The 12,511-nt window shown below is 40.6% G+C and overlaps 1 protein-coding gene across 5 annotated transcripts in view; it reads left to right on the forward strand.

Moving 5' to 3' along the window:
• Positions 1 to 12,511, forward strand: part of erbin (erbb2 interacting protein) — a 234,481-nt gene that overhangs the window by 78,150 nt on the left and 143,820 nt on the right. For all 5 annotated transcript variants that reach the window (XM_073048160.1, XM_073048164.1, XM_073048161.1 and 2 more), the window contains one exon: positions 10,591 to 10,788. In XM_073048160.1, coding sequence (XP_072904261.1) covers positions 10,600 to 10,788 — 189 coding nt within the window. In that variant the 5' untranslated portion in view covers positions 10,591 to 10,599. The remainder of the gene's footprint in view (positions 1 to 10,590; positions 10,789 to 12,511) is intronic.

Consider the following 12,511-nt stretch of genomic DNA (forward strand, 5'->3'; position numbering starts at 1 on the left):
GCCCCTTGCGCTTCTCCCAGATATCAGAGGGCTTTTCTAAGGAGCCACTTGCTTGTGGATGAGTCATAAGGAAAATGTTGATATTAAAAAACAGTGCATGCCCAAGTATTTCAGCATCTGAAAAATATTGGTACCCCCAACTCACAAAATATTGGCATAGTCAAGTTGATTGAATCTTCTCCCACTTTGCCAGCCACATAGTGTGTTTACTTTTTATTTATTTCATTTTCATTTTTTATGGTGTCGGAAGGTATCTGGCCCAACAAGGTTGTTGGCTCTCAGCCAATGTCACTCCCATGTTTATTTCCCTGTAACTCACTCTATCTCATTTTTGTCTGTTAACTGCAGCCTGTTTAGAGTCATACAGAATGGCAGTGAGCCCTTTGGTCCATCTGGTCCCTGTTGATCAAGATTCCCATCTAAGCCAGTCTCATTTTACCATGTTTGGCCCTCTTTCCTATCCATGTACTTATCCAACTTACGTTCACGTGTTATTAATGGACGTACTTCAGCCACTTTTTCTGGCAGCTCATTCTATGTATGGACCACCTGGTGGAATAAGTTGCCTTAAGGTACTCCCCTCATCTTAACACAATGCCTTCTAGTCCTTGATTCCCCAGTGCTGGGGGAGAAACTACCTCATAATTCAGTACACCAGCCTGCCAGCACCTACATTAAGCTGGAGAAGGTGCGGAAGAGATTTTCAAGGATGCTGCCTGGACCTGCAGGCCTGAGTTACACGGAAAGGTAGACTACACTGGGTCTTTATTCCTTGGAGCATAGGAGTATGAGAACTGACTTCAAAAGTTTTTCAAATCATGAGGGGCATGGATAAGGTGGGTAATTCAGTCTCCTCCCCCCCCCCCCCCCCGAGGGTGGGGAGTCCAAAATTAGAGGGTACAGCTGCACAGTAGGAGGGAAGAAGTTGAAGAGACCTGAGAGGTAACTTTACAGAGTGTAGTGAGTACGGAATGAGCCACCCAAGGAAGTGGTAATTGTGGATACAAATGCAACATTTAAGGGTCATTTGGATAGGAATATGAAGGGGGAAGGATGAATGATTGTGGGACTAATGTGGGGAACTGAGACTAGCATGGTGGATACTGTGGTTGGCATAGACCAGTTGGGCCAAAGGGCCTGTTTCTCTGTTGCCTGATTCCAGAGGAAGTTGACAGAAATCCATTAACTTATCACCCAACATGCCTATTGGAATTTGGGAGGATACTGGAGCACTTGGGGATGTGCATGCATTCATGGAGAATTTGCAGATTCTACACAGAGAGCATCCAAGATCAGTATTGAATCGTGTCAGAGCTATTTCACTAATAACCTTTATTCTCCTTCAGCTATTGAGTTTGGTATAACCATCTACCTTTCCTGGGTATCAGAACAGTGTATATAATGGTTGGCTACAGGCTTTCACCTAAGTTGCCTTCGGCATCTTCTAATCACTTTGTTTCTTGTAGTGCTGCCTGAACTCTTCATTTTGGATACTTCATTTATAACCATATAACAATTACAGCACAGAAACAGGCCATCTCGGCCCTTCTAGTCCATGCCGGACGCTTACTCTCACCTAGTCCCACCTACCTGCACTCAGCCCATAACACTCCATTCCTTTCCCGTCCATATACCTATCAAACATTCATATCTATATTATATGAATTATTATCTGAATAATAAGCCTTCCATTTCCCAACCAGCATAAATTTGTTTCTGTGGTCTTTTATCAGACAAGTTTATGGGTTGCTTTATTTTTTGTTCCAAGATTAAATTCTTTGGTTAGCTTTGATGTACAGCTACAGTTGTCACTTGTGGGCTGAGCTCTATCTGGGTTTCTGCTGTTTACTATTGCAGAATGAAATTGTTTCCTAGTTATTTATCATTAACTCTGATATTGGCAAATGCTTCCTGAAGTACTTTGCCCTTCCCATCATTCTTTTCCTTCATGGACTCCATTCTGAGATGCCTAAGTAACTTGAATCTGCCTGTGAAGTGTTTAGAAATAAAACATTCAGGAATGTTACTTGAAGTTGCAACGGTTGTGTAAATTGAATCAGTCCATTTGGGGCCTAGGACAACTTCCTTTGTTATAAAGTGGAACAGGTATATTTTATCACACAAGGCTGCTGCACACCAGCTACATTATCTTGGCAGAGTGAGGCCTTAATGCATTGACAAACAGGAGTAAGACAGTTATAGATGAAGCACAGGCTTAACACATATGGGTACATTTCTCAGTCTTTGCTTTAATCACATGCGGATGAACTCTCCCTCTCAATTTCTTCCTCTTCCTCCCTGTTTTTTTAAAAAGATCAAAACAGCAAAGAATTGATAATTTTGAGAAGGCTGGACTTGAGCTAAGAATGAAATCAACATCTACTGAGTTCGACCATTTGAGTCCAAAATTATTGCAGCATACTGTGGTTCTTCAAGGGTTAATGGAAGCGCAGGGCTTTAAGCTGAGAGATGCTGTTAGTCAGATGGGTTTGGTTCAAATTTCTGCCTAATTGACTTCAATAGGGTTGGACATTTTGTTTTGCAGGTGAATAATTTGTGGTGTAGATGTCAATATTTGTTAATGCTGGAGTTGTTTTGATGATAATTTGTGATATTTTTCCCACGAGTTATAAGACCTGAAAAGAATGAAGGCGGAGAAAATAAAATTATCTTTGAATGTAGAAGTATTCTATTTTAAATGTAATACTACATTTCAATTCATTATTAAGCAGTGAAAACTAAAGGAATGGCTACTCAGCCCAGAACATTCATTTCCATGGATGCTGCCTGACCTGCTGAGTTCCTCCAGCATTTTGTGTGTCTGTTGCTCAGGGCTACTTTGCTGTGATTAGGCTGAGGCTCCAAGAACCTGATATTTCAGAGTAATTTTATGTAAATGAATAGGAACCTGAACATTTCATCAGCAGTTTTGTGCAATGCAATAGGAAGTAGAGTATGTGGTTGCTGCTTTGAATGCAGCTCTGTTCCCTTCCCTGCTGTCTGGGAGTTGGATAGTGATGCTTATTCCCTAGAGCCAGTGGAGCTCTGAGTTTGAAACATCACTACCCAAACTTGGCACATATTTGATATTTAAACCAGCTGAAGGAGACCTTGAGCAGCCACATATGTTTGGAATTGTTTTGCCGATCTGCCAATACCTGATAGGTTAACTCATTTGTGTTCTGAAAAAGAACATGACTGAGCCAAGCTTTTACTGCACTTTCCAGTCTAGGTTTTAATTTCCAGCATACGCAGTTCCCTTGGCATGATCAAAAATATTTTCTGAACTAAAGATGTTCCATTCACTTAAATTTGTCAAGTTCTAATTTCATAATTAGCAGTTAAAGATCTTTGTCCCATTATATGTTTCAGACAAAACTGACAGAAAGGCAGGACAGTCTTCTCATGAGTTTTCCAATTTGCTGTAACTATTTTATGTTAACTGAATTTGCATTGCTCTTTTTAAAAGTGAAATGTAATCTTTTGATATCAGATTTGTCCACAGTTTTCTCTGGTAACATTCAGTGATCTATAGTTTATCAACTACAGTAGTTGTGGTTTTTTTGAAGGCTACCAGTACTGATAAGATTATGCTTGCCCCATACAGTCTTTCACGCTATTTTTTCTCCAGGTGCTTGTCTTTGAAAGTCATGACACTTATTGGAACCAAAGTCCAAAGTTACCAGGGATTCCCTTACCCAGACCGCCATTTGTAATTGTACCAAATTCAGGAGAGCTGTAATTGTATATAATTCAGGAGAGTTTTTTGAGTTTCCCCTCAGAAGGTCATTCTTTGTACAGAGGTAATTGGTATTACCAGTCAGCAGCTGCAGTGGAGTCAATTCACTTTTATTCCTTGCTCTGCCAACATTGTACAAAGTTGACATTTTTCCTCCATGATCAGAAGCAAATTGTTGTCATCTGAACTTGGTAACTCATTACCTGCTGCATTTATCTGCATAGTTTTGTGTTATGTTATTTCTATTTAAACATATCGTGGGTTACCAATTAAGAATCATATTCTGTAAGAATTAAGAACTTTTATTAACAGAAATAAACAAACACATCTTAACCCCCGCCACATGCTGATACACTCTGGCAAACCCCGCGCGTGCTCAGTGCTCTCCAACCAGGAACTGGCACATCACCACACTTCGCTCATACAAAAAGCCATACGTATTCAGTGCATTCCAACTTCTGTGGCCATCCTTGGGTTTCCATCATGCATCATATTCTAAAATTCCAATAAGAAACTTCTTTTCTTGGGGGCCTGAAGGTTTGAAGAGTAAAAGGATCTGATAAGATGGACTGTCAACCACACAAGAGTCTGAGACATAACCAGGATGTCAGAGAAGCAGATTATTGGCCCTAGAGGATGGGAAAGTACTTGATTCACCTTGGTCAGTGCTTGCTTTTACTATCAGCATTTACTAAATAGAGATGCTGGCAGCTGGCACACAAATCATCAGAGCTAAGCTTCTTAAAAAATTATTTTGGAAAATGCATCATAGTTTACTATGTATGATATGGGCAGAAGCATTACATATGTGTAGTGTTGATACAGATTGCCCCTTTGGCGGTTTAAGACTCTTTAACAACTTGGCAGCTCAATGAGACCACAGCGTAGATGATGAGCATAGATCAAAGAGACAGAATGTTACTGCAGAGAGGTGTACCTGGAGCTAGGAAGCAGCAGACAAAATCAGAACTAGTTGGAGGGCTTGTAGGTGAGCAAGATTGCCATTGGGTGATGTAGTGAATTGAAATTATTCGATCACTGTTCACTTTATGGAAGTGTATTTAGTCATGGTCATTGACAAATTGAGTACTTACAAAGTGAAATACTTTTTTACTTTGGTTTTGTTTGACTTTAAGAGACCATTTAAAATTTCTCAGATTTCTGTATCTGCTTTGTCCTGTGAGCAGTTCCTGCAGACAGTTTCTAGACTGGAGGTTTGTTGACTCAGACAGTCCTGAGTATGGTGGTGGTGGTGTGTGCTCTGAAACTGCTTTTGGCATAACAGAAGGAAATAAGAATTTGCTTTTGCGATCAAAAATCTGGGTTTGTGTACTGTGTTGGAGACGACCAGCTTTGGTTGTGAATATTGTTAAATATTCTATCATTACTGCAGAGGCAGATATGATCACCAATTCACTGAGATGTCAGAGGCTGCGAGAGAATAAGTACCAGAATAAAGAATCAGTACCTAGACACTTTGGGTTGGAAATGATCAGGAAATATCCTGCAATAATTTAGTTTCTTTTTTTTAAATTGTACTTAAGTACGTTGAAGTGAATAAAATGGTTTCAAGTTTTGTGTCTCATAGTTTTAGAACTTCCGTTGTCTTGTGGAGACACTTTGGCTGGATTCATTTGTGAGCAAGCATTTTTTTTTTAACTTGTTCAGGCAGGCAATAAAGAAATGGAATGGAAAATGCTACTCAGTATGATAAATTTCTGAGTAGCATAAAATGAAGTAAGTAATGCTAGTGTGCAGACTGCTAAAGTTACTGTTATCTAGTCACCTGTTCTGGCTTGAAAACCAATCTACTTGACAGGCAAACTTTCCATAACTAATCCTTTTGTGCAGCATCGAGGTGGCTGCTGTTTTGTCCCTGCATCTAGGAAAAGAGCGCTGCATTTATGCTTTAGTTGTTCAGAATTAACAAGTTAGGATTTGATTTCAAAAGCATTATTTCCATGATTGGTTCAGGTACTCTTCAATAGTTCCATTCTGACCGAAAGTTCAAAGTAAATTTATCTTTTTCCAAAAAGTCGACTGTTTATTCATTTCCATAGATGCTGTCTGCCTACTGTGTTCCTCCAGAATTTTGTCTGTGTGTGTTGCTTTGGATTTCCAGTATCTTCAGTGTTCCTCATGTTAACAAAGTAAATTTGTTATCAAAGTACATGTATGTCATCTTGTACAACCCTGAGATTCATTTTGCTGTGGGCATACACAGCAAATCCAAGAATCATAATCCTAAATAGAATCAATGAAAGACCACATCCAGTAGGATGAACAAGTCACCAATGTGCAAATACAAAGGACAAAAAAAGAGATAGTAAATAAATAAGCAGTAAATATGGAGAATCTTAAAGTGAGTCTATAGGTTATGGGAAAAGTTCAGTAATGGGGTGTGAAATTGAGTTAAGATATCCCCACTGGTTCAGAAGCCTGATGGTTAATGGGCAATAGCCCTCTTCCATGCAACTTAGATTTGCTAAATTACAGATTACATGCGGTTTCTTTTTCAACACGTATGTAATGTTTAATTGCAATATATTTAACAGTAGTCTTAGGGATTTGACATTGGCTTTTTTTTAAATGATCCCAAATGGTTCTTCACTTGTAATAAAGTAGATGTGCGGAACAATTAAGTCTTTTCACTGAAATACAAGCAGCCAAACTGTTTTGAATGGAATTAATTTTGAACAAACTACATTCAATTGCAGTCTGAGATGACTTAGATTAGCTGGAAAAACCTGATCTTCTGGTGAGTTGTCATGTTGTGATGTGACCTATAGGTGTGTCACTTTAAGATTACGCATCCTTTTAATCTTTAGTCTTTTAAAATTTTCTGCCCAGTTTAGCAATGTTGTCTTCTGATATTGTTGTTAACGAATTAGCTAAAAATGAATTAATTTACTAAAACACCAGATGTTATGCAGGTGCTGGAAATCTAGAGCAGAACGCAGACATGTTGGAGGAACTCCACAGGACTGAAGGGTCTCTGCATGAAACATAGACTGTTTTATTCTTCTGCATAGATGTTGCCTGACCTGCTGAATACATTCAGCATTCGGTGAATTCACTGAAATGACCTTTTGTTTTTGGGTGTATAAATGAGCTGAAATCCCTTTTGCAAAATACTGCATTAGTATTTAACATCCTTAGTCATTTCCCTTTTTTTTTCCCCACGAAGGACTAGCCTTGCTGTCTTCTGACCTGGTTTGACCCTGCACAAACTAATCTTGGGGAAACCACACTCTGTAGTTGATCATTCAGAAGTGAGTAGCAGTGTATGTATTTTGTGCTTGCCTTCCTATCAGGTGAAGTTGCAAGGTCTCAATCATATGTAATGGATCGTGTGCGATGACCATGGTCTACATTCTAGGGTAGCAGAATGGAATTTTGGGCATCGATAATAAAGTGAAGTAGAGTTTAAAATCTTTTTTATGTACTAGAACCATAATTTAATAATCTTGGTGTGTAATTGAAAAGATTGATGTTTTCTTCTGAAACTATATATAAATCATAATGGAGAGGGTATAAAACAATTGTCACTCCACAAGCATGTAATTATTGATCAAAAACTAATGCTAGAAAAACTTGGGGGGTGGGAGGTGGTCAAGTAGCATCTGATGCAAGAACTCAGTCCAAAATGTTGATTTAAGCCATTTTTTTCTCTGCAGAATCTGCTTGAGTTCTTCCAGCTTAGTGGGGGTTTTTTGTTCCAGATTCCAGCATTTGCAGTGTCTTCAATTGATAACTCATTTGGCAATGAACTGCAGTGGAAATATGTTCCTATCCATCTTGTCATCAGTAATGGATAACTGTACTGCATGAACAACTTGAACTCAAAATGTCATGCACAAATTCAGTTGCTACTGATACAAAACCTTTTTAATGTTTAAAAGTAACTGCTTAATGTGTAACAGTAAGGTTCCAGAGTGTAACAATATTTCCTTTGGGATGGGTATAAAGTGGGGTGGAGATTGGATTTTTTTAAAAAGTGGAGCTATTTAATATAAATCTCTTTCACCTGGACCTATTGCAAAAAACAAGGAAGAGTTCATTGGTGTAAAAATTAGTAAATATCATTTTTTTTACTGCGTGTAGACAAGATATGTCCACTATGTTCAGGATAGTGAAGGACAGGAAGATGACTTGTTCAGAATCTCTTTGGCTTGTATGAAGTCTTGCGTTGTCCAGTTATTGCTGGAATTGTGCAACACTGGACTTGCATTGACTGTTATGATGGTGCAGAAGCTAACTGATCTCCCCAATATTCATACCTTGATGTTCAAGGTAGACTGTTGAATAGAACAAAGCCAGCGGTTGAGAAATGGCTTCCACAGGAAATGCAGGACTGGTCTACAATTGCAAATACAGAGTACAGTACGAGTGTGAAATGTCTCTTTGATGTGGTTCCAAACAGCTGTATGGCCAGGGCATGAACAGAAGGACTTATGAATTCACCAGCGGCAGTCTGGGCGGTTAAAAACACCTATGTGAGACTATTGCTTATTGACTTCTACTCTGCCTTCAGTATTATAATTCCAAGCAAATTCCTCTCCAAGTAGGACCTTGGGCTCATTGTCTCTCTTTGCAGCTGATTCCTTGACTTCTGGCCAATAGATGCTTATCAGTAAGTTAACCAGCAATGCCATGATGATTATCCTTAACACAGGTGCCCCACAAGAGTCTGTCTTTCACCCTCACTCTATTCCCTATACACTCAAGACTGTGTAGCAGATTCCGCTAACGTCACCTACAACTGAACAGGTGATGCCACAGTTGTGGGTCGTATCTTCAAAAAAAAATGAGTCAGAGGACAGGATAGAGATGGGGAGCCTAGTAAAGTGTTGTCATGACAACAATCTTTCCCTCGGTGTCGGCAAAACAAAAAGGCTGGGGATTGACTTCAAGACCATAAGACATAAGAGCAGAATTAAGCCATTCAGCTCATCGAGTCTGCTCTACCATTCTATCATGGCTAATCCTGGATCCCACTTGACCGCATACATCTGCTTTCTCCCCATATCCTTTGATGCCCTGACCGATCAGGAAACGATCAACTTCTGCCTTAAATATATGCATGGAATTGGCCTCCACCGCACTCTGCGGCGGAGCATTCCACAGACTTACTACTCTCTGTCTATATATTAAAAAAAATTCCTCCTTACCTCAGCTCTAAAGGGTCACCCTTCAATTTTGAGGCTGTGCCCTCTAGTTCCGGATACCCCCACTATAGGGAACATCCTGTACAAGAAGGGGGTGGGGTGGGAGAATGGTGGTGTTACATGTGCCTGTTTGCTAAGGTCCTGATGTTTGAGATCTTCCGGGTTCTTCGGAGTGAACATTACCGACAGCTCGCCCTGGTCCAACCACCTTGATGCACACCAGCCCCTCTATTTGCTCACGAAGCTAAGGAATTTTGACATGTCCCCTGTGAACCATACCAATGTTTCATTGATGCACCAGAGAAGGTATTATATCTCGGGCTTTTTCCTGGTAGGTCGGTTTTAAGAAAATTTCTGCATTGTCAGGTCAATTATCTTGAAGGTATTAATTGTTCCAGTGAAGGCTTCATTATCCACAATGTTTCTCATTTAAGGAAGGTGTAGTCTGTTAGTAGAGACAGCTGTCAATCTGTTGACGAGTGTTTAGTTTTAAATTAAGGTGACTGGCACTTGTCTTGCTTTCTGTCAGCGGCATGGTATGGCAGCTGCTCTGCTCTGACTGCAGAGAAGTGGACACAGCTTAGCGCAAGATGAAAAAGGATCTTGTCTTCCATGGATTCTGTCTTCATTTTTCACTGCCTTGCTCAAGCAGCCAGTAGAGTCAGAGAGCCCACCCTCTCTGGACACTCTCTCAACTCTCTCCCACCGTCCCCCATTGGGCAGAAGGATCAGAAGCCTGATAGCATGTCACACCAGGCTCGAGGATGGCTTCCACCTCAGTGTTTTGAGACTGTTGAACATTACGATAAGAGTGGGTGTTTGACCTCACAATATACTTTGTGGTGAACTTGCACCTTGTTGTCTACCTGTCCTGCACTTTTCTCTGTGCTCTGTTCCTTGTACTACTAAAATGCACTGTTGTGATGAATTGACACACATGAATGATAAGCAAGATGTGTTTTTTACTCTACCTCAGTACATATGACCACAATAAACCAGTTTGCCAATATAAACACCACTTAAGTTGTCCAGCGCGCTTGATATGTGTGAGTGAGTATTTGAAGCCAACAAGCAATTGAAAGACTGAAGTGTTCCTTTTAAGAAAAATCTTGAGGAAAAGTATTCTTGGAGCTTCCATAAAGAGGATGTATCTTCCTCTTTCTACAAGCCCTGCCCACCCTTTTCAGCTTTGTGTTGCAGTACCAGTTATGTGAAGCAATATAAATTCAATATAACAGCATAAAAATCGGCGTTCGTTCTGAACAGTTAGGGAGGCAGTTGATGTAGATGCAGCAGACGTGCGGATTTGAAGTGAATAGTGTCAGTGGTATGTGAAATATTTTTCCAATTACCTAACATTGTCCCATGAGCATAATTTTTTTTTTAAGTGAAAACAAAGCTTCGTAGAACACTGAATCAAAAACATGCTGATTCAAATGCTGTTCTTTTGATCGTCTTGACATTCACTTGTTTCAAATAATGCTTGTTATTATTGTTATATTAAACCAAACAATTAAAATCGGGTGTTCAGAATGCATTTTCAAATACTGCTTTCCCTTCTAGCTTTTCCTAAATTAACATGTCATGTGTAACATGAGAAAACTAATTCTCCTGCCATGTCCTTTGGTGTGAAATTAATAATTTCCAGGTATGAAGCCTTACAAAGTCCACTTTGTCTTGCAGAGTTTAATCATGACGACGAAGCGTAATTTGTTTGGACGACTGGTGCCATGTCGCTGTCTCCGGGGTGAAGAGGAAGCAGTCACTGTGTTGGATTATTCTCACTGCAGTTTAGAACAAGTACCCAAAGAAATCTTCCCTTTCGATAAGACTTTGGAGGAACTTTATTTAGATGCCAACCAGATTGAAGAACTTCCAAAGGTGGGAAACTCTTCAGGAAAGCCTCATTTGCTTTTTGGGTCCAATGTAATCACTTTTTTAAAAATCTAATTAATTTCCCTCAAACAAAGCATGAATCAGAGTGCTGATTTGTTTTGACTCTGTACTTTACCCTGACCCAGGCATTGTTTTTTGTGATATTTCTTCTTGCATTTGACAAATCAGTGTATCAAAAAAATCGTATTACCTGATGGGTTGTGTGAGTTAAGGCTACAAAAAATAAAGCTGAATTTTATAGCAGAAAGACGACACAGCATATGCCAGAAATGTGGGATAAAAATAGTCACAGCACTCAAGCTAACTTGCATTTAACTTGAATATAGTATCAGATTTAAATAATGGCAAAATCACATTGGCTGGAACCGGGGGAATCTGGCAGTGACTGGAGGTGAGTCATCTCAGACGGGGGGGTGGGGGGGGGAACGTAAGTGCAAATGTTCTCAGGCCAGTCTCCAAGGCCAAGCACTTGTCAGCTCTTCATCACTGATCTTTTAATTTGGGCTACAGGAAGAGTGTGGGGGAGCTGTTATTATAACTCCCTGCGCTCTGTCGCTGTGTGGTGCAGAATCTGGACATCTCTGATAATTTAATCTTTTCCAAGTGTTGGTTGACATCTGGTGCAAGTATCAATTGCAAAATGAGTGCCAAGAACAAAGAGCCTCAGGATCTTCTGTTGAAATTCATCAGCACTGAGTGTGCCACTATAAATGATTTGGGGACATTGAGAATCTGCCGACTGTGCTAAAAAAAAATGCTAGTGGAACTGGAGGCAGCACTTGTGGAAGGAAATAGACAATCAGTGTTTTGGGTTGAAACGTTTTCAAGACGGGCAAGATGAGAGGTAGCTGGTATAAAAGTGGGGGTGGAGGGGTGCAGCAGGAGCTGGCGGCTGACAGGAGAATCCAGGTGAGGGATTAAATGGCAGGCTGGTGGGAATGATGCAAGAGTCTGGGAGGTGATAGGGGAAATGACAAAAGACTGAAGAAGATGGAATCCGATAGAGGACAGCAGACCGTGGAATACTGAGCAAAGCGGCTACGGGGAGGAATGTGTGGGTGGTAGGCAAATCAAGAGGGCAGGGAAGCGGGTAAGAAAAGTGAAACCCCAGCCGGCTTTGGGTCTCACCAGTGTAGAGGAGGCAAACCAGAGGCAGGATATGACAGAAGCATTCACAGGTAAAGGGCTGTTTAGGGCCCTGAATGGTGGTGAGGGAGGAAAGGGAGGGGCAGCTGTAACACCTCGTACAAATGCAAGGGTAAGAGCCTGTGGGAGGGATGAACAAGCAAGGGAGTCGGTGAGAATGGTTCCTCTGCAGAGGGGGGTGGATACTCTGCCTGCTGGTGGGATCATGTTGGAGAAGGTGGAAGTTGCAAAGAATGAGTTGGATGTGAGGACAAGGGAACTCTATCCCTGTTTTCTCTAGGGAGGATGAGGTTTTGGGATGAGAGTAGGAAAACAGAAGAGAAGCAGGTGAGGGCTGTATTGATCACCGTGGGGGAGAACCCTGTTTTCCTGGAGGAAAACACTGCATCGGGTATCCTGAAATAGAAAGCCTCATCTCAAAAATAGATGTGGCAGAGGAACTGAGAGAAAGGAATAACATTCTTGCAAGTGACAGGGTAGAAAGAGGCATAGTTAAATTGGCATTATAGAAGATGTCAGTGAATAATCTACCCCCTGAGATGGAGGCAGGGAGATTAGGAAA

Source organism: Hemitrygon akajei, chromosome 6 (genome assembly GCF_048418815.1).
Source record: "Hemitrygon akajei chromosome 6, sHemAka1.3, whole genome shotgun sequence".
Lineage (NCBI taxonomy): Eukaryota > Metazoa > Chordata > Chondrichthyes > Myliobatiformes > Dasyatidae > Hemitrygon > Hemitrygon akajei.